This window comes from Trichomycterus rosablanca, chromosome 7, assembly GCF_030014385.1.
Source record: "Trichomycterus rosablanca isolate fTriRos1 chromosome 7, fTriRos1.hap1, whole genome shotgun sequence".
NCBI classification, from domain to species: Eukaryota; Metazoa; Chordata; class Actinopteri; order Siluriformes; family Trichomycteridae; genus Trichomycterus; species Trichomycterus rosablanca.
In genome coordinates, this window is record NC_085994.1 from 38,031,266 (window position 1) to 38,054,127 (window position 22,862).

The 22,862-nt window shown below is 39.9% G+C and overlaps 2 protein-coding genes across 2 annotated transcripts; both read right to left on the minus strand.

Moving 5' to 3' along the window:
• Positions 1-1,409: 1,409 nt before the first annotated feature.
• LOC134317490 (carbonic anhydrase 4-like) lies at positions 1,410-11,050 on the minus strand. The gene is made up of 10 exons (XM_062998190.1): positions 11,036-11,050; positions 7,823-7,870; positions 6,287-6,360; positions 5,347-5,385; positions 5,057-5,230; positions 4,673-4,818; positions 4,496-4,588; positions 2,929-2,995; positions 2,690-2,847; positions 1,410-1,628 (listed from the first exon to the last, which is right to left on the minus strand). Exons 2-10 carry the CDS (start codon positions 7,846-7,848, stop codon positions 1,410-1,412), a joined length of 996 nt encoding a protein of 331 aa, XP_062854260.1. The 5' UTR covers positions 7,849-7,870; positions 11,036-11,050.
• A 7,897-nt stretch (positions 11,051-18,947) lies between these two features.
• On the minus strand, positions 18,948-21,235 carry aplnra (apelin receptor a). Its single transcript, XM_062998687.1, has one exon. The coding sequence runs from the start codon at positions 21,097-21,099 to the stop codon at positions 20,023-20,025; it is 1,077 nt and encodes a 358-aa protein (XP_062854757.1). The 5' UTR covers positions 21,100-21,235; the 3' UTR covers positions 18,948-20,022.
• Positions 21,236-22,862: the final 1,627 nt, after the last annotated feature.

Genomic DNA, 22,862 nt, shown 5'->3' on the forward strand with positions numbered 1-22,862 from the left:
CAAAGAGGTACACAATAAAAAAGAAGGAAGAGAAATGTAGACATGCTTTATTGCTATATTTTATTATTGTCAGAATATATTGCAAAACATTCAATAATGCAAGCCACGGCTCAGACTTAAATAATATGTTTCAATCTAATCAATGAACATTCAACATGGATTATTGCAGTAGGCATTTCAATTCCCAGCCAGTGTGGTCTTGCTGTTTTTTGGAATAACTGAAATTATTAATCACACAGAACTATTTCTGAAAACATCAACACCAAACAACCAAACACAACCAAGAGCCAACAGCAAACAACTTTCTTATATTTGGTCAAGAACTGTAGTAAACATAAAAATACTAGACAACTCAATACAAATGCCCTCAATAAAAAAATAGCCCTCCTCTCAGCCACATTATATACATGTACCCAACAGATGTACAATATGACTCTGGTATGGTATGCAATATCACTAATTTAAACTTTTTTATACCAATTTAATGGCATTACTGTTTACCATTAATGCTTCATCTACTGTAAATAACTTAATTACAGTGCCTTTCAATAGTTCAAAACATAGAGTGGCTGGCTGCAAGTACATCAAGATCTTCCACCAAATTAAATCAAACCACAGTCGATGTGTATCAATATGTTGTTGGCACAAACAAGATCTTTGCAATGTACATTATCCCTGCAATCGACAAACAAAAAACCCTCAACTGATGCATCCTACACAATGCACCTTTAAACATATTCACCAAAACCTCAATGTATCCTTCTTGTAAAAAAAAAAAAAAAACACAATCCCAACACTACAGCACTGAATACTACATGAATGTGATCGTTTACTGAATTTTTCCAAGCAATCTAAGCAGATCCAGTTTTAAAAAGTGCTCCACTGGACGTACCGTCCTGAAAGGTTTTTATGTCAAGTGGTTATTACAGATGTGAAAATCACACGCAGCATCTACAGACGAGGACCAATCCCAGGTCCCATTGACCCATGTTGCTGTGCAGCACTGTCAGCTAACAACAGTTTAGTTGATGACGTTTTAAAACTGAATCTCAGTATGTTAGGCTGAAACCCAATTTACCCATATTTTGTTTGCATATTTACTCAGATTTAGGTTGTTGTGAATCTGATTCTCTATACTAAAATGGCATCATCATTTAAATAAATAGCTGGTTACATTTTGTTTTCCTGTATAGAGCATTCTGATCTTTGGTTTACAGTATTCTAACATAGCTTATCGAAGGTCAGCATATCAGTGTTAATTTTTATTGCATAGTATCATATTGGTTTAGCATTCTTAAAAAATAAATGCAGGCTCTGCTTTTAAACAAAAGCTACATTATGAACATTACCTGCAAACTGACAGCCTTAGCTTTTATCATTACAAGAATGCTTTGATTTAGCATTAATGTTTAAACTATATAGATGGAAAGTATGCTGGTTATGAAGACTAGGCAGATGAAGAAGTGCTGGCTCTGAGTGCCTCCTTTAGCTGAATTGCTGATAACAGCGGAGGAAACAAAGACTGGACGATCGAGGTTGGACTGAATGAAACGATAATTCTCCACCAACTGCTTCCTCACCGAGTCATTTTTGCCTGAGTAATAAACATGCTTAGTAAACTGCAGATACTGAAACACAGAGAAAGAAAGAACAGAAATGAGTGCATCTTCTTTCCACACTAAGAAAAGCCAGGCAAAATGACAGTACAGTCAGCTATAAAAAAAAATTGTTTAACACTGTTTTAAAGCTTTGTAGGGTAAATGTAGCATCGTTTCATTCCATCATTTCATATTGTTTTTTATTTTATTTTATTGTCTGTAGTATTTAACTGATCAGAGTCAGATCCATTGAAAGTTAATAGTTGTTTGATTTGTTTGTTTATTAGGATTTTAACATCATGTATTACACTTTGGTTACATTCATGAAAGAAACAGTAGTTACTCTTCACACAAGATTCATCAGTTCACAAGGTTATATCGAACACAGTCATGGACATTTTAGTGTCTCCAATTCACCTCACTTGCATGTTTTTGGACTGTGGGAGGAAACCAGAAAAACATGGGGAGAACATGCAAAAACCTTCTTGCTGTGAGGCGACAGTGCTACCCACTTAGCCACCATGCCGCCCAAGTTAATAGTTGACTCCAAATCAATTCCATGTACTGAAATGGATTTGGATCAATGGACTTATCCAAACTAAGGTTGTTAAGTTGGGTGAATGTGATGTGATAGTAATATTCTTAACTCTTCCGTTAAGATTGATACATTTAAAGGAGCAGTCATCCATGGCCAGCCATCCATCAGTTTTACTATTACGACTCATGTGGGATTACCAGTTGAACACAATGGAACTAATCTGTTGAGCTGGTGTGCCCCCAAGAGGCATTTACTCCAACCTATGGAAGATGCTCCCCCACCTTCTTTACTTACCTATTTTACCTGGTACAAAACAGTCAGTGTCTGTTGTGGAAAAAAAACAAGATCTGCTCATAAGCCAAGTGATGTGAAAATAAATAAAATTTAATAAAGTGAATCACTAAGCTGTTTACTAGTCCAGTTCTGTTTACTAGTCCAGTTTCTTAACCACTAGGCTACAGCTTGCCCAAGTTTATCATGAACTGAGATAGTTTTGAATTGTAGCATTTTATTTTTTGGAAGTGACTTTGTGCCTACATGTGTATTTTTGTACCTGGTCTCTGGAGATGACAATGGGCTTCTCAAACACAATCCAGGCCACGTTTTGGTGACAGGGGGGAGTGGTTTGGCCACCCTGATATTGAAAGTACCTGTTATCATCAGCAGGAACAAGGTCTGACAGTGCTGGTGGAGTCACGTTCACCCAGTCACCTGTAAAACAGACCAGATGTTGGCTGGAGGAGGCAGAATAAAGGATTAATGGGCATGGGTGCTTTAAAAAGGTGTAATTACCTGGGTATGGGACCCTGCTGATAGCAGCAGATATGACTTCAAAAGGTTTATTTACTTTGTTTACAATCTAAAAAACAGACATACACACCTAGTAAAAACAATATTAATGGTTATGTTAAAGAGTACAAAATGATGCATGATTATATGTCTGCATTTAAATTCACATGAAGATGGATACAGTACTGGTTTTCATTCTGTCCAGAATTTAATTTATTTGTACCAAAATATTGTTTAGTAAAATCATGAACAAAATTTTTAGTAGTCTAAATATCAATATACCTTCTATAAATTAATTAAAAAAAAACATCTGATCCATGGCTTTATGACTACAACCCATTAAAGTCCAGAAATAATACATGATGCATACATGCCAAATAAATACAAATAAAAACCAACAGATATTTTCTTTAAAAAAAAAAAACTTCATACTGACACTGACCACCTGCCACTGTTTTTTTTATGACAAAATCTTTAGGTTAAGGTTAAAAGTCCAAGCTTTTCAACATGTTAATAAGATTTCTACATCAATTCTACATCATAATTCAATGTTTAAATGGGCTGAGTAATGTAAACAAACAAGCTGCCCCAAGTGTTAAAAACATGTTATTAAAATGATGTTCACATGAGCATGCAAGGACAGTCTCGGTTAAAAAAAACTAAAGAGGCAATACATTAAAACACGCTGTTATGCAATGCGGATCAATCAGGCATCTGATTTGAGGGGCATTTTCAGATAGTACAAGTTTTGGTTGGGTGAATGTGTAACATCAACTTAGCTAACTTAGGATGGGTATGAAGGATCAACTCTAAATTCTGAGCTTGTTGGACGTCCCATTTTAAAACCAAATAGTAATCAAATAGAGTGACCTCTATACAATCTTTTCAACTAAAACAATGGAAGTATGTCTGTGGGAATTTGTGCGCATGTAGTCAAAAGTGCATTTGCATGGCTGGGCGCTAATGTTGGTCATGAAAGCCTCAATTAATGTTCCAGTTTATTCCAAAGCTGTTCACTGGGCAAGCAGGTCAGGGCAGGTGCAGGTCACTGAAGTTTCTTTACACCTGTTAGTAATTCTTGTGGCTGAAACACATTAATTTAATAATTAGAAGGGGTGTCCCAATACTTTTGGCCATATATTGTATTTCCTATGTGATTAGAAATTAAATGGGGCTTTAAAGGCTTCTCATTGCACATGGGGTGTTGGACAGCTCAAACAACCTCATTAAAACTACGCCAAACCCACACTGTATTCAAATTCATCAAAGAGTTTTGATCAGTTGGTGTTACACACTTTGCATGTTCTTACTTTTCTTTTATATCTAGAAATCCTTTATAGACTAAAAATGTTGCTATTATATAAATGAAAGCTTATTACTGAAATGCTTAAAAACAACATTTTTCAAAGAAAGATTGGAAGGGATTTGCATATTTTCCCCTCTACAGCACATAATATCATTAAACAATTTAAGGAATCTGGAGGAATTTAAGTGCACACTTTACATGTTCTTAGCTTTTTCCCCCATTTGTATTTAAGAATCATTGAGAGATGAAAAATTTAGATATTACATCAATGAAGACGCCCATCATGAGCAGGCCTGACTGTGCACCCGAAGCTGCTTCCACACTGTCAAATCCAGGAGCAAAACCCACTATCTGCATCTATCATCAAACAACAGTGAAAGCAAACAATTCACATCAGACGTACATGTTTAAGTGTGTCATTGTCAGTGTGTGTGTGTTTACCTCCATCGGAAATCTCTGTTTATTAAGTGTGTGCTCTGATCCATTGGTGGTATTTGACCCCCAGTGGAACCTCATCTCTACAATACGATAGTCATGCTTTAATCCAGCACCCCTTACAGTCATGCCTTCTTGAAACTCCACAACAACTACACACACACACACACACACACAAAGAGAAGTTCAGTCATACATCGCATACTTGGTTCCTTGTGATAATCATGTGCTTGGTAAACTAACAAAAACAAGCTTTTCTTTTCATTCTGAGACACAAACTGCTTCACAAGCCTTTTGGTTATTCATGTCATTACACTTAAATATTTACAACAGGACTCATGTGCATGTGTGGCTGGGTCTTAAGAGTATCTTAATCATGGTGGACTGTACCAGTGTGTCGAATGTTAGCCACAGTCCAGGATTTCTGCTTTACACCGAATCCCTGAAGCTCCAGAGGAGGGATGGATTCATTCATCTTCAAATTGGGGTTCAAATTGATGGGGGACTGCGGTGTGGACTGTTTGACACCACATGTGGAAAAGGTCTGTACCCATCTGTGTGCATCTGTTAAACCCAACAAAAGCAAGCTGATTCATTATAGAATGAACTGATCACTAGTAAGCATGGTGCAAATTACTGGTGATGAAATAAAAAGTGAGATTTAACACATTGGGACTTACTGCAACTATCTTCTGTGTAGCAGAAATTAAGATCCGACACTGGAAAATAAACAAGTGTGGTTAATAAAAGAAAAATTTTAAGCTTTCAAAAAAAAGCTCAATAATCAAAAACAAGGCCTCTCTGCCTGCATGTATTTGCAAGATCAGGGCAAAAACAGTCCCTCAAGCTATTTGTGGCTGAGAATGGGAGGTGAGGGCTCTCCAGGGAGGCAGGATAGTATTTCTGTCTCCACTGTTAGTTATGCTTCAGCGTTTGTACAGAGTAAGAAGGCTATCTTTCCCCATATAAGCGTCTGTGCTAGCTGATATGTCATTGTGAAACATTATGTGATTTCAAACATGAAATATCTCGGGTTAATGCTGTCTGCAATAAAATAAAAGTCAAAGTAAATGTTTAGATATGGGCAGAACAGAACTGGTGAATGCCCAAAATCGTAACAACCGAGATACAGATGAATACAATCAAATACAGAAACATCATTAACAAAAACAGGATCTGCCATGAAGAATGAGATAAACTGCCAAAATCCAAGTGCACAAAGCTTGTAGAGTCGTGGAGCTGTAATTGCTGTCTGAATAAAAAGCCTTAATGATTTTGTGAATAATTATAATTTTTAAATTAATAAAAAAAAAAAAAAAACTATTTTCACTTTGTGATTATAAATGATTAAGTGTAGATCAATGGTAAGAATCCATTCAAAATCAAATCTGCAACACAAGATATAAAAACAGTCAGGATTTACTGTGTATCCATATTCAGAAGTGTGCTGAAAAGTAATGTTTTGAGAAACCATTAAAACTGTGTATATAAATTGCTGAGCTGTTTATATTTCAATTTTAAGACACGCCAAAATTGTTCAGCTCGGACCTAAAGGTCACAATCAGTTCTACTAAACTATAACCCACTAAAAAATGTGGTAAGAGTGAAAATATGTGAAACCTTTGAATGCTGATGTATTCAGCACCAGTACGAACACTACAGCGGCCTTCAAGCACTCCATACCAAAGCCATTCCTGCAAACAAGGCCACAACAGAAACATGTCAGATACAAGCTTTACACTTGTAAGGGAACTGATTTCGTGTAGATTCATGTTAAAACATAAAAATGCTATGAGCTAGAGGTGTCAACACCACATAAACATTGGTCAATTCAATTGATCATGAAGGGTCTACTTGGGGAAGGGTTTCTGCCATTCTAAGACATACCTGATGGGAACACTGACAGATGCTAATATTAAACAAAGCTAGAGACTAGAAGTTTATTTATGATTAATTATTTATACTTTAAACATGCCCCCTAATGTATACTGTGATTATGATCATAATACAGCACACATAAAGTCTGGTTATATGTCCCTATGTTTTTGGCACGCTACCCGGCAACACTGATGAATTTGTTAATTTGTTGGACACAAACTTCCATTTCAGTCCAGATATTTATAATACAATTCAGGTCAGGACTATGGGAGGTTAATTTTAACAGCTTATTATAGCCAGATTTGGCCATCATGGTGTTTTGCATCATTGTACAACAGCCAAACATTTTACATCTACATTTGGCAATCTAAACAATTCCACTGGCAGCAAAATAACCCCAATACACAATATTACCACCACACTTGATAGTGGGGCGACGCGGTGGCTAAGTGGGTAGCACTGTCGCCTCACAGCAAGAAGGTCCTGGGTTCGATCCCCAGGTGGGGCGGTTCGGGTCCTTTCTGTGTGGAGTTTGCATGTTCTCCCTGTGTCTGCGTGGGTTTCCTCCCACAGTCCAAAGACAAGCAAGTGAGGTGAATTGAAGAAACTAAATTGTCCATGTTTGATATAAACTTGTGAACTGATGAACCTTGTGTGATGAGTAACTATCGTTCCTGTCACGGATGTAACCAAAAATTGTAAAACATGACGTTAAAATCCTAATAAACAAACAAACAAACTTGATAGTGGGTGTTGTTTCCTTGTTTTATCAACCACAAAACTCCATACTTCATAAGGCTTTTGCGCTGTCCATCAGCAACTAACTTGTATGACAGCACTAACCCTGTATGACAGCATCTAAGCCCAAGGTGACACAAAGCCAGCTTGACTATGATGAGCTTCTTACTAATTGTGGCTTAGCATTATGGTTTTAGTCAAACTTTAGGGGTATATATAGGGGAACAGATGAGTGACCAGCTGAAGTGAATCAAAATCACTAACAAGGAATAATAAAAACTTTATAGAACTATCTACCACCACATTGATCATATGTATAAAGAAATAAATATCAGAAAATAAACACTGAAATTTGGATCTACTGTCTGATATTCATATTTTAATCTCAAAACCAAATGTCTTTAGTCCATAACAAAAACAACAGAACTGACCTTGTCACACAGTAGAGTCAAATATGCAGCATATTTACACTCGATTAAGATTATAGGTATATTACTTATCATCATCAAATTAACCTAATATAAATAAATCTGAACTTACCTCCACAAAGTTTTTATTATCATCATCTGATCTGTAGACGATTTATCTCTGTGAGTAAAAAATAAACAACTGCAATGTGATGTTTCATCAACAGCACTTGTGAAACAGCCAAAGTAACTGCCCTTGTTTCTTAATCAAACATTCTGGAAACATGAACTGCCTTATGGGATTAGAAGGATGATATTAGAAAGAGACATTTACTGTAATTATCTATCTGTATGTTTACACTCTGGTATCACATCAATAAATCAAATGATAGACTTCAAAATTTATAAGCTACATTATATGAACAAACATGTGGACACCTGACCACGAACTTGCTGGACATCCCATTCCAAAACGCTATTAAGCCTATAACAGCCTCCACTCTTTTTAAATGATCCACATCTTTTCACAAGATCCCAACTGTCCCAACTTTTTGGGGTAATTTGGGGAGTGAGTCTCTTACTAGCTGTATTTAGAATATACACCAATCAGCCATAACATTAAAACCACCTCCTTGTTTCTACACTCACTGTCCATTTTATCAGCTCCATTTACCATATAGAAGCAATTTGTAGTTTTACAATTACTGACTGTAGTCCATCTGTTTCTCTGCATGCTTTGTTAGCCCCCTTTCAAATCAAGTATTTATGGAGCTCGTGTTGTGCACAGGAACATGGTCATGCTACAATCGAAAAGAAACTTGAAACCAGTGGCCACAAAATATCCCTGTAAACATTGGGTGAACTTTCTAATTAGGACTGGTGTCCACGTTTTTTTGGCCATATGGTGTTTGTAGCATGTGAGGGACATTTTGTGTTAAAAGTTGGTTTTGCGTGCACTTTCAACATCCCTCGATCAGCTCTGTCCTCTTACCCTCAAACGAGGAAAACCTTCTCACCCTGCTCCTTGGCTTTCAGATGCATTGCGCAGCAACAGAAGAGAATTAAGGGCAGCTGAGAGAAAGTGGAGGAAATCTAAGCTCGGAGTTGATCTCCAAAATGCAAAAACATCTTTTTACAAAGCCAAGCTTGAACAATCTGCTGCTGACCCACGTAAGCTTCATGCTATCTTTTCCTCTCTTCTGAACCCTCCTCCTCCTCCCCCATCTGCCTCTCTCACTGCTACTGACTTTGCAACATTCTTTCAGGACAAGATTGACAAAATCAATCAATCCTTCTCTCCGACTGACCCACTTTCAACTGACCCTCAACCCACCAACACACTCACCAGCTTCACCCCACTCACCATGGATGAGGTTGCACAGCTCCTCTCATCCAGCAATCCCACCACATGCACACTCGACCCTATACCATCCACCATCCTCAAAGACATCTCACAGGACCTAATCCCCTTCATCACACCCATCATCAACAACTCCCTGACATCAGGTGTGGTCCCTACTGCTTTTAAGAAGGCTCAGGTCATTCCCCTTCTTAAGAAACCTACACTAGACACTACAGACATTAACAACTACAGACCTGTCTCACTCCTCTCTTTTCTATCCAAAATTCTTGAACGTGCTGTCTATAACCAACTATCTGCCTTTCTTACTCAGAATGACCTCCACGATCCGTACCAGTCTGGCTTCAAGGCAGCGCATTCTACGGAAACAGCACTTGTAGCTGTTACTGAGAAGCTTCATGCAGCCAAAGCAGCCAAACTGTCATCGGTCCTCATTCTTCTTGACCTCTCTGCAGCCTTCAACACAGTGAATCACGGCATTCTCTTGTCCCCTCTCTCCAACCTTGGAGTAACAGGTTCAGCATGGCAATGGATGACCTCCTACCTTGAAGGGCGCTCCTACCAAGTGTCATGGAGGGGATCCATAACTCCCCCATGCACTCTCTCAACCGGTGTTCCTCAGGGCTCTGTATTTGGCCCACTTCTTTTCTCTATCTACACCCGCTCTCTGGGTAAGGTCATAGCCTCCCATGGCTTCTCCTACCACTCCTATGCAGATGACACTCAGCTCGTTCTGTCATTTCCTCCTTCAGACACACAAGTCTCAGCTCGCATCTCAGCATGTCTGCGAGATATCTCACAATGGATGTCAGCTCATCATCTGAAACTTAATCCCAGCAAGACAGAGATGTTGCTCATTCCCGGAGATCAGTCTCCAGGACCTTCTCATTTCTCTTGATGACTCCCAGATCAGACCATCTGATAAGGTAAGAAGCCTTGGTGTTGTCCTGGATAACCAGCTGACCTTCTCTCCTTACATAGCCCACATGACAAGATCGTGCCGGTTCCTCCTGTACAACATCAGGAAGATCCGACCATTTCTCTCCAGGGAAGCTACCCAGATTCTGGTCCAATCACTTGTAATCTCGCGGTTGGACTACTGCAACTCCCTCCTGGCAGGAGCTCCCATGTCCACGATTAAACCCTTGCAGCTCATTCAAAATGCAGCTGCCCGTCTGGTTTTTAACCAGCCCAAACACTGCCACATCACCCCACTGCTGCGTTCTCTTCACTGGCTTTCTGTAGCTGCACGCATTCAGTTTAAAACACTGATACTCACCTACAAAGCCAAAAATGGACCAGCCCCAAGCTACCTTCGAGGCCTAATCAAACCCCGCTCTGTACCACGCAACCTCCGAGCCACCAGTCTTGCTCGACTTGAGCCTCCACCCAGGACTAAAGGAAGACAAGCATCAAGGCTCTTCTCTGTTCTAGCACCCAAGTGGTGGAATGAACTTCCTCTGTCTGTCCCAACATCTCAGTCTCTTGCTGTCTTTAAAAAACGATTAAAACCCACCTTTTTACTAAACACTTAAGCTGACTTAAAAAAAAAAAAAAAAAAAAAAAAACAAACCTAACCTTGGTTCTAACAGGTTTCAGCAGATTTGTGTTCTTTTACTGTTGTTTACTAAAACTTGAGAAATGAAATGTTTACTATGGAAGCACTTCTGTAAGTCGCTCTGGATAAGAGCGTCTGCTAAATGCAGAAAATGTAAATATACTTTATCTTAGATGTTTTGGTATTATTTACTAAGCGCAGTGAGACTAGAACACCGAATGTTAAACGTGGAATATAAAACCAACAAAACGCAATTTTGGTGCATTTTTAACTCTTCTAACACACATCCTACACACACTTAACACAGTTATATCTGATTAGATGTGTCTAACTAGCAAAGTCACACAAGTAAACGCTCATAACTGCACATATAAAGCGTTTGGACCAATGTTTACATCACTGTGCAAACGTAATGAATAAAATCATACCTCACGATGCTGCGCCATCACCGAACAGCGTAAAGGGACTGAATGAAACACTGCAGTCTGGAAAGCCTCCAAACAGAAATGGGAGGAACAGTCCACTAGATAGCAGTATTGTTTAGCAGTAGACTTTGCCTACCACCGAAGAGGACTAATATGAATGTCCTTATTTGTCATGCCAATACAGCTTCTTTTGAGTTTGAGTTTGACTGGACACCCCAGCAGGGGAGCCATTGAACATTTGGGTGCCCCAACTCCATACAAACAGGTGATCAACCCTGGGCAATGTTGCCACTCCTTTGGATTTTTTCCAAGATCTTGGGATTTGGGGGATCGACTTGGGATTTGGGGGATTTTGCCAAGTAATCTTGGGATTTTTCATTTGCACTCAAGCAATTAAAATCCCCCTGCAATTTTATGGTCTACAGTCATAAATACGGAATAATAAAGAGTACCACTACTAAATAATAACCTTTGGTTGTCGCTGGTCATTTCTACGGCTACTGTACATTTACTTCTTTACTTACTTACGTTTTCTTGGACACGAGAACATGATGTCACGTCTGTTGTCAACTGTTTTTTGGTAATTGTTGTGAATGATTACAATAATTGCAATAATAGATTGTGATAACTGTGAAAATACATTATATAAATCTTCACAATTTTGTCGTTTTCATTTACTTGGGATTTTTAGTACAATCTTGGGATTTTTGTGGCAAGATCTTGGGAATTTTTAAAATGGGGAGTGGCAACACTGAACCTGGGATCCTAGAGCTGTAAAACAGCAAAGCTACATGCTGTTTCACATGCTGCTATTATAGTGCTCTTGGTTCTTGGACAGTCTCTAATCTCACCAGCCTTACCACAACTGTTACACCATTACTTGACAAATTTGGCAGAGCTTCCCATTGAAATTAATAAAATGTAGCTAGGCATGCTGGAACTCGTACCTTGGCTACTTGTTTAAATTACCTTAAGGTGCAGTACGTAACTGTAAAGGTGTGTTGCACCATCTTTTTGGGTTCATAAATTTGCAAATCTCTATGGTTAGGGCAGCTGTAGCCTAGTGGTTAAGGTACTAGTCGCAACTGCTGCCAGGTTGTCACTGTTGGGCCCTTCAGCAAGGCCCTTAACCCTCAATTGCTTAGACAGTATACTGTCACAGTACTGTAAGTTGCTTTGGATAAAAGCGTCTGCTAAATGCCGAAAATGTAAAATGAAAATGTAAATGGTTAAAATGTAGAGGGACCCCCAGCAGTTTGCAAATGTTCCATCATATACAGTACATCAGTTACATCTGGCTGCCATTGGTTTGGCCTTCTAGGACAAGGCCGGTGCAAAGCTTGGGGATTTGTGGTCGAACAGGTTTGCAGTAATCAGGGATGTTTGGTAGCTGTCGTTCTGCCTCTCTCATGCGATCACTCAGAGAGGTCTCCTAGTTCTCCCTTTTAGTTATGCTGTAATAATTAGGTGTGCTTGAGTCCCATGCTATACTCTGCACAACTGACATTGTTGACATTTTGTTCACACCAGAGGTTGGCAAATATTTTACAATTAAAGCATTTAGTGGACACTTTCATCAAAAGCAACTCAGAAGTGTCACTTAGTGCAATCAAAGCAATTAAAGGTTAAAGACCTTGCTCAATGACCCAACAGTGTCTTGGATCTATGACTTTTCATGTTCTTGTCCAGTACCATGAGCCCTGAGCTTTCACTTCCTCATACGATACATACGATATGTAAAATCACATGCAAAAACCTGGTGTGACCGTTCTTTAAAAGTGTGTAAAGATGCTCAGAGTGATTAGTGGTTTTAATTCAGAAAAGCAGGGGTGTGTTGGTATGCCACTCTCTTCACTTCCTCTGCCTCTATAGCTTTGAAGGGCTGCCATGCTCCTCTCACACTGAAGCCCTTTTCATAGAGGGCACCTGTCAGGAAAGAGGGGGGGGGGGGGGGCGGTTGGTCGCAGTGGTTGTTGTTACAGGCAGAGGATTCACTGATGAGACAGGTGTGTGTGTGTGTGCGCGTGTGTGTGTTGTGGGGTCTGAAGAATTTCAAAGAGACAGCAAAAGACATTTATATACTATCTATTATGTATTATTACTCATTCTTTAATTAATTAATTCATTCATTCATACATTGTATGTTTTGCCGTTGCTGTATACTGGTCAGGGTTGAAGTGGGTTTGATTTAGTGGGCAAAAGGCAGGAAATACCCCAGACAGGTCATCAGTCCATCACAGAGCACACACACACACACACACACTGAAACTTAGGGCAATTTTAGTAGCTCCCATTTGCCAGACATGTGGGGAAAAAATGGAGCACCCTGAGGAAAACCAGACACCGGACACAGAGAGAACATGCAAACACCTTCCAGTAAGGACCCTGGACACAAACCCATATAATAATAATAATAATAATAATAATAATAATAATAATAATAATAATAATGTGCAGGTCAATATAAACAGTCATCAGTTTGTTGCTGCATCTGCAAATACAATATTGCCAAGACTTTAGGCCTTTCACCATCAACTGTGCATAATATTGGGAAAAAAATTCAGGGAATCTGAAGAAATCTTTTGGTTTGGTTAGGACAAAGCCAGAAACCACTGTTAGATGTGAATGTCCTTCAACCTTCAGGTGGCAAAGCACGAGAAACTGACATGTTATGGTGATAAATAAAGCCACATGGGCTCGTGAGTACTTCGGAAAATCATTGTCACTTAACACAGTCTACCACTGAGTCAAGAAATGTAACCTTAAGCCGTTTTACACAAATAAAACCATACATTCTGTGCAGTAGTTCTACGCAGCTGAGGTTTCTAGGCTTGAGCTTATCTCAAATGGACCAACATATAGTGAAAATGTGAGCTGTAGTCCAAAGAGTCCAGGCTTTTTAGGAAAACGAATGTCAAGTTCTTCTTGCCGAAAGCAAAAAGGGGCAAAATCGGTCATGATAAAAGGGTGCATCAGTGCCCACCGCATGGGTCAGTTGCATATTTAAATATAATGTTCAGTGATCAAAGTTTACTGTGTTTTTTGCATGCTGCAGGTCATTTAGCAAAAGATCTAATACTTCTTTCACCTATGCGACACAAAAAGTCTAGTCAGTGCATATGCTAATCACTGCAGCTTTCTCTCTCTTCATGCTTCCCTCCATCCATCCCTCACTTCTTGAAACTGCTTTTATATTCACCCATCACTCTCTCGCCCGAGTGGTGATGCACCCACATCCGATGCTGATTTTGGCGGGAGGATGTGCGTACCGATGTGTGTGCGTGTGCAGCTGGACTGGCAGTGGGTCCCAGGCCTGGACAGGAGAGTTATTTAGCCCTGTAACGCTCATAATGACAGTCTCTCAGAACAGCATCAACGGGCCCTTTGTGGCCCCTGTGGAGGAGGATGAGACCCTGATCTAACCAGATCCGGTGTTCTACACATACGAACGTTGGAAAATTCAAAGCTGTTGTGTTGGTACACCTTCCACGTTCACTTCTAATGCACACGCTGCAGCTATGATGTGCCAGTGAATCTAATACCTGTCTAATGTTTTTTTTAAATACGACAAGGGGAAACAAGTATTTAACCTCTTTTCTTCTAGTATATTACACTACAAGTGCATTTATCCATTTTTTAATTAAACAAACAATATATTTTACTTTGTACATTTAAATATAAACAAAAATTAAAAGTAATAGCATGGATCAGGGACGGCACAGTGGCTCAGTGGGTAGCACTGTTGCCTCACAGCAAGACGGTCCTGGGTTTGATCCCCAGGTGGAGCAGTCCGGGTCCTTTCTGTGCGGAGTGTTCATGTTCTCCCCGTGTCTGCGTTGGTTTCCTCTGGGAGCTCTGGTTTCCTCCCACAGTCCAAAAACATGCAGCCAGGTTAATTGGAGACACTGAACTGCCCTACAGGTGAATGTGTGTGAGTGTGTGTGTGTGTATGTGTGTCTGCCCTGCAATGGACTGGCGCCCCATCCAGGGTGTTACTGTGTGCCTTGCACCCATTGAAAAGCTGGGATAGGCTCCAGCACCGCTCCGTGACCCTGACTGGATAAGCGGTTAAGAAAGGTTGTGAGTGAGTGAGTACGGATCAGAAAAAAAATTTAGATACTTATAAATAAATTTTCACCTGGTTTCATGATAGATCTTCTCGGGAAGTTGTGCCATAATAAAAATTAAGGAGCTTTCTTAAGTTCTTAGGGCCAAAATTATTCAACAGCACTTAGCTAGAAAATCAGCAGATCCACAGGAAACACAAAACATTCCTCTCAGTACAGCTGGTTCCATAATCCATTCAAGTTTATGAACCAATATTTAATTGGCTAAATTGGCTTACCAGATACACCGATCAGCCATAACATTAAAACCACCTCCTTGTTTCTACACTCACTGTCCATTTTATCAGCTCCACTTACCATATAGAAGCAATTCGTAGTTCTACAATTACTGACTGTAGTCCATCTGTTTCTCTGCATGCTTTGTTACCCCCCTTTCACCCTGTTCTTCAATGGTCAGGACTCTCCCAGGACCACCACAGAGCAGGTATTATTTAGGTGGTGGATCATTCTCAGCACTGCAGTGACACTGACATGGTGGTGGTGTGTTAGTGTGTGTTGTGCTGGTATGAGTGGATCAGACACAGCAGTGCTGCTGGAGTTTTTAAACACCTCACTGTCACTGCTGGACTGAGAATAGTCCACCAACCAAAAATATCCAGCCAACAGCGCCCCGTGGGCAGCGTCCTGTGACCACTGATGAAGGTCAAGAAGATGACCGTCTCAAACAGCAGAGTGTGTGTGTGTGTGTGTGTGTGTGTGTGTGCATATCAGACAAATTTTCCAAAAACAATCACTTCTCACTGTGGCTATGTTTACAATATTGTGGTCTAAAATGTTTTATATATTTTTCTTGCTTTGATCTAAGACAAGCTTATTTGAGTTGTGCTGTGCTGTTGAAAGATGTGGGGACATTTTTCATCTCCATTTTTGTAATAGTATAGTTTAATCTGGAGACAAATGCTGGGTGTTCCTAAATATGCATTATTAGTTTTGGCATTTTTTTCATGTACGCCTGAGGTCATCTTTCTCTGCTCAGGTTTCAGTATTAGAGAACCGCAACTCTATATATCAACAGATACCAGATAAGGATTTACCTTAATTTCCTTCGGAATTAATAAAGTATCTGTCTGTCTGTCTGTCTGTCTGTCTGTCTGTCTGTCTGTCTGTCTGTCTGTCTGTCTGTCTGTCTGTCTGTCTGTCTATCTATCTATCTATCTATCTATCTATCTATCTATCTATCTATCTATCTATCTATCTATCTATCTATCTATCTATCTATCTATCTGTAGTTCCACACTTAATAATTGGAACCTGTTTTTCTTTTCTTATCAATGTTTTTATTAGTTTATTGTGGATATATTTTACTGGGACAAAATAACATGCAACAAGTGTTATTAAGCTGGTGGTGTATGTTGTTTGTTTGTTTGTTTATTAGGATTTTAACGTCATGTTTTACACTTCGGTTACATTCATGACAGGAATGGTAGTTACTCATTACACAAGATTCATCAGTTCACAAGGTTATATCGAACACAGTCTTGGGCAATTTAGTGTCTCCAATTCACCTCACTTGCATGTCTTTGGACTGTGGGAGGATACCGGAGCACCCGGTGGAAACCCACGCAAACACAGGGAGACTCCACACAAACTCCACACAGAAAGGACCAGGACCGCCCCACCTGGGGATCGAACCCAGGACCTTCTTGCTGTGAGGCAACAGTGCCACCCACTCAGTCCCTGCCCCTGTTGGTGTCGAAAGTTCTATAATGCCATTAAACTTTGTAACATGGCCTCCTGATTTCTGTTAGTGATTATACAGCTGGTATCTTTTTTTAGTTCATATAAATAGTGATAGTTTGACTGCACCCATGTAAAAGTACAATAGAACAGTGGAATTTTGTAATAGTATCTCATTCAATCTGGAGACAAATACTGGGTGTTCCTGAATACACATTATTAGTTTTTGCATTTTTATCATGTATGTCTGATATCATCTTTCTCTGCTTAAGTACAGTTTCAGTACTAAAGAAAAGCAGCACTAACAAACTGGAGCTCTACATATCGACTGATACCGGATAAGGATTTATTTCCATGCTTAATAACTGGAACCTGTTCTTCTTTTCTTATCAGTGTTTTATTAGTTTATTGAGGATATTATTTACTGGGCCAAAAATAAACATACAGCAGTTTTAAATAACAAGTATTATTAAGCTGGTGCTGTAGAAAGTTCTATAATGCCATCGAACTCTGTAGCATGGCCTCCTAATTTCTGTTAGTGATTATACAGCTGGTATCTTTACTTAGTTCATATAAATAGGGATAGTTTGACTGCACCGATGTAAATGTACAAAGAAACAGTGGTCCAGTCTGTCACTTTATGCTGAAAGTTAATTTGACCTGATAGTCAGATGTAATCCCAAAACCACAAAAACAGGTCGGCTATGCATTACAAGCATTAATGTGAGTGTGTGTGTTGTATTCTGGTCCTGTTCGACCTGATCTTGAACTGGTGACTCTGGTGAAGCAGGGTTCATCCTGTCTAGTCCACTTGCTGTTTAATTTCAACAGGACAGAAGTGGCCACAAAGGAACACTAATAAACACTAATACAATTCTTATCAGGTCTTCGTCTCAATGTTTTAACTCCTGATCCTGGCCCATGTAGTTCCTTCCTATAAATTATTCTAAATGTAGGAGTTTTATTTGGATATTATATGTCAACAAATACAAATATCAGTGACAAATATAAATATACAGTATATCTCACAAGACCAAAGACATGCAGGCAGATTAATTAGCGCTACTAAACATTGCCATAAGTGTTAGTGTGTGTGGGATGGGGTGTCAATAAATGAATGTAATGGTGTGAAGAAAGCCTGGATTATTTTAATGATATGGTTTATTTAAACACTCACAGAAACACACAGAGTGTTTGGAACCTGCTATACTGCTATACTGTGTGTTTGTGCGTTTTACATTTTTACGTGTGTGTGTTTGATTCGTTTTCACTCGGTTTGCCTGAATCACTACAGTAACATTTCTCACAACACAACACACAACACACACCACAACTGAGTGATTCTCTCACATGGACATGGCAACAGCAAACACTCATTAACACACACACACACACACACACACAAACACACACACACACACACACACACCTATGAGTTTAAAGACATAAAGCATGTCACATCGATATCAATAAGAATTTGTACTTTTACTGTGAGCCCTAATGCCTTTATAACTTTTTATTCTTCTCTTCATTTTTCCGCACCTTTAGACAACAAGAAAGTAAAAAAAGAAGGTGGAGTGATGACAGATGTATTATTGTTATCATCATTATTCGAATTTGGACCTTTAGTGGTTTCATAGTTTTGATTTTCAAAATAAGTTTTTCTTGTATATTGTGTGGACTTAATTAGAATTCGTTTTTTATTTGTATTTTTTTTTTTTATATTTAAGCTTGTTTTTGTTGTCTTTTATGTTCTGGCCAACATTTCATACAGTTTAAAGTCAGTCTACAGTCAGTTTTGCATTTTACTGTGTGTTAGGTATTTGAGGGGATTGTGTACCTCTTAAAAGACATTTTTAAAATTATTACGTCTTATCTTAACACTAAAAAAAGCAGTTTAAAAGCTTTTTACAGTATTACAAAATGTAAGTGAACAAATACCACAATAAGTTTCACTTAAATACCCATGAAGCATTTTATCTGCAAGCCCTTATTTGACCTCACGGGTTTCTCTATATTTAATTTTAGGTTTTATTAAACGTAACAAACCGGCTTTTGTTTTAAAATTGAAACACATAATTAAATGAAAGAACTGAAGACACGCAGCAGTGTTGATTCCTTTATAATATCTTTAATACAGTAGTTAGTTACAGAAAGGTCAGCAAAAATAAAACATCATTCATGAGGCCTCTGTTATCACCCCTCTCTCCCCCTCTGCGTATCACCTTTCTACCCTCCATCCAAACCTCCTACCCTTCTTTCCCAGAGACATTTGTCAGCTGCCATCTGTCTGTCTGCCTCGTCTCCTCCTCCCGTGTCTCTGTGCCCACTCTTTAAACTAGCTAATTAAGCCACAACACCTTTACTTTAGCTACTAACCCCCCTCCAACACACACACACACATACGTGCTTTGAAGATTTAATCGACAAACACACACCAAGAAGGAGGGCTCATTACACGACCTCATGCATTTATATCTTCATTTACACAAGTGCTACAGACACGACACACCTACCGCACATATAGTATGAAAATACTGTACAATTTGTAGTTTTCGACCAGTGTAGATACACACACACGTAGATACACACCCGGGGTGGGCGATACGGGAACGTATTATAATAACCTGGTATTATCACGTCTTAATACTGAATTTTCTCACAGCACCAACAAACAAGTAAAAACAAAGTGTTTAGATTTTTAAATGGACGTTTACAGAAAAGGAATGATACCCATGATACTAATATTACCATAATATCATATCGCCCACCCCTAATACACACATGTACATTCACATACAATCCATAGAGTTCTCTCATCAGCTCTGTGTGGGAAGAGGACGGGGCACAAACTTTTTCTTCCCTGTCACAGATGACATACTAGCATACACACACACACACACACACTCATATATCATGTACTGTATATCATACAGTAGAGCAGGCTAATTTGTGGGCATTATTTACACTGTACATAACACACATAGCTTCACTTCAAGTCCAACAGATAGACGGAGACAGATTAAGTCCCTTATCTCATTTCTCCAGTCAAAACATTTCTCGTCCAGGTCTCAGCCCAGCCGAGTCGAGTCTCCAGATTATCGGACCAGCCGTCTGGCCTCTCCCCACGTCTCGTCTCACCTCCGCTTTTCTGCTTCTCCTCGTCTCCATGAGCTCGTCGTCCCCTCACACTTTGGTGGCGAGTGAGTGCAGCTCAGACTTTTGGGTCTGCGCGCTGAGCGTGGACGACGCATAGCTGACATGGCCGTGCACGACCTTCTTCAGGCTGAGCAGGCACAGGCAGCGCGAGCGAAAGCGCAGGTCGAAGAAGGCGTACAGGAACGGGTTGAGGCAGCTGTTGACGTACGCCAGGCAGGTTGCGTACGGATGCGCCAGGAGTAAGAAGTGCAGGAAGCCACACGAGGTCGGGGCGAGCCCCAGATATGACAGAGCATCCATGCTCTTCAGGACGTGGAACGGCGTCCAGCACAAAGCAAACACCACCACTAAGGTGGTTATGATCTTCAAGAGTCTCCGCTTCTTCTGGTCCTCCTTCCGCAGGTGGCCAAAGTGGCGCGCCACTGTGCAGCCGATCATGCAGTAGCACACGGTCATAGCCAGGAACGGCAGCAAGAAGCCGAGCGCAGACGAGGACAAGCTCAACCCAGCGATCCAGAGTGACTCGTGGTGCTGGTTCATAGTCACCAAACTAAAGTCCATGGCGCATGTTGTGCGGTTGCCGTCGTCCACCGTGGTGCGGAAGAGCAGCGTGGGTGCTGCAAGAGTCCCGGACAGGAGCCAGATGGCACCGAGCGATACCATGATGGTACTTCGGGATCGGAGTCGGCTGCTGCTGAGCGAGTGCACGATGGCCAGGTAGCGGTCAAAGCTCAAGCAGGTCAGGCAGAAGACGCTGGCGTACATGTTCACCAGGACCACATAGCTGCTGATTTTGCAGAGCGCTACGCCAAAGGGCCAGTGGTACTCTAGAGCTGTATATGCAGCCCAGAGCGGCAGGGTCACCACGAAGGTCAAGTCAGCCAGAGCCAGGTTGCCGATGTAGACGTCTGCAGCACGCCGCTTGGACTTGGCCGAGCGCCACATGGTGAAGATGACCACACCGTTCCCAGAGAGGCCCAGGATGAAGATGAGCATGTAGAGGACTGGAATGAGCGAGTAGGATGGCTCCCATTCTGAGTAGTCGCACACCGTCTCGTTATCTTCATAATAATCGTAGCTGTAAGGGTATTCCGTTGGATCCATTGGTAGATAAAGGTGAAGGTTCTTCACAGCTAAAAAAAACGTCCTCTTGGAAAGGTTTTTAGTCCAGATGTGCTGCTGGAACCAGAGAAGCAAAAGTTGCTGAGCTGCTAAGGGGCAACTTGTTGGCTTTCCTCAGTGAACAGGAGTCTCTCTGTGAAGTTCTGCACATGGGCAGCGGGACAGAGAAGGAGTGTGTGTTTAAGTGAAGGGGGGAGAGTCACCCAGCCTATTTAACCTCCGTCCCCCACCTCATCTCCTCCTCCCCGCCCCTCAGACCCCCCTGCTCCTCCAAAAGCACTGCCCCCTATATCCCGGTATCCCACCCCACTGAGCCTCTGGGTCTCTGAGTGGGTCAACACAGCAGGAATTAACTCTTGTTTTTCTTCTTAATGAAAAAGTAATGGCCCGTGCTTCTTTCGAGTCAGGCTTAAATTGAGGCCCGACCGAAGACCCCTCCCGGGTCCTAATACAGCCTCAACCACAAGGTACTGAAACTTTTCGAGGAGTCAAATGTCAGAAAACTTAGGAGTGGATTAACTTATCAAGATGTTCACTGGTGTCGTTTATATTGGGTCTCATAACCAAACACCCGACATCTGTTGAGCTGTCATTTTCTAATTAGAAACAAATAGACATTTATTATTACTGCTGTAAATACAGAACACTGGATGAGTGAACAGACGCATGAGATCTCAGATATACCGCATTTTAATACGTAAGTAAATAAAGGGTCTAATTTTAAAAAATAAAATTTTTCTACTTATTGTTGCCACAGCAGATAGTTTACACACTGCCAGCATAACACTCTGATTTAAATCTATTTAATATTTCTTTTACATTTATGAATCAATTTGTATTTTATTTGTTGTATTTTAAATAACAATTTAAATTTTTGTATATTGTTTATTGTTCTTTTATAATTTAGTTTAACATTTAATGGATCTGGTGCTTAAAAACAAAAAGAAATAAATTATATTTTCAGGTAATTTACAGTTTTTAATTATATTTATACAAATTAATTGAGATCTTTAATAATCCAGAACTAATAATGACACATCCTTATTATTAATATTCTGCTTTGAATAACTGAATGCATAAAAGTACAATAAACATTTATTAAAATATATTCTAAATAGTAATTAAATTTTTTATTGTTTTATAATGTTTTTTCCTTTAAATAATTTATTAAGATTTCTTTCTTTCTTTTATAAAACAGCTAAAAATCAAATGCCACTCCACTTTTCCTCATGTATCAGTAACATTGATAGTTGTGTGTATGGATAAAGCACGCCTGAACAGGTTCCTTTATGAAACCAACACGTGGAAACGTCATTTAAATGTAAAAAGACTTTCTCATTCCTGCGAATTTCCTTTAAACTGCATAATTTCTCACCCTCACATCAGATCTGATCTTAACCAAACTGTCATAATATAGCAGACAGACATTTATCAGTTCTGACACACAGGACGGATTTTATTATTATTATGTAAAACTGTTAAACAACTAATCTGACAGTGTGTTAATGTGGGAGCTGGCAACCTGGGTTTCATCCTTAATTTTTGTCCCCTTTTCTATGGACTTGAGCATGTCTTTGTGGGTTTACCTCAGGCCCTCTGGTTTCCTCCTACTTTCCAAAACAAGCAGAAGGTGGATTAGCTACTCTAAACTGCCCATAGATGTAATAGACTGGTGCCCGGTTTAGGGTGTATTCATGTCCTGCACCCAGTGTTTCAGGATAAATTTAGATCGTTTGGCACAAGTT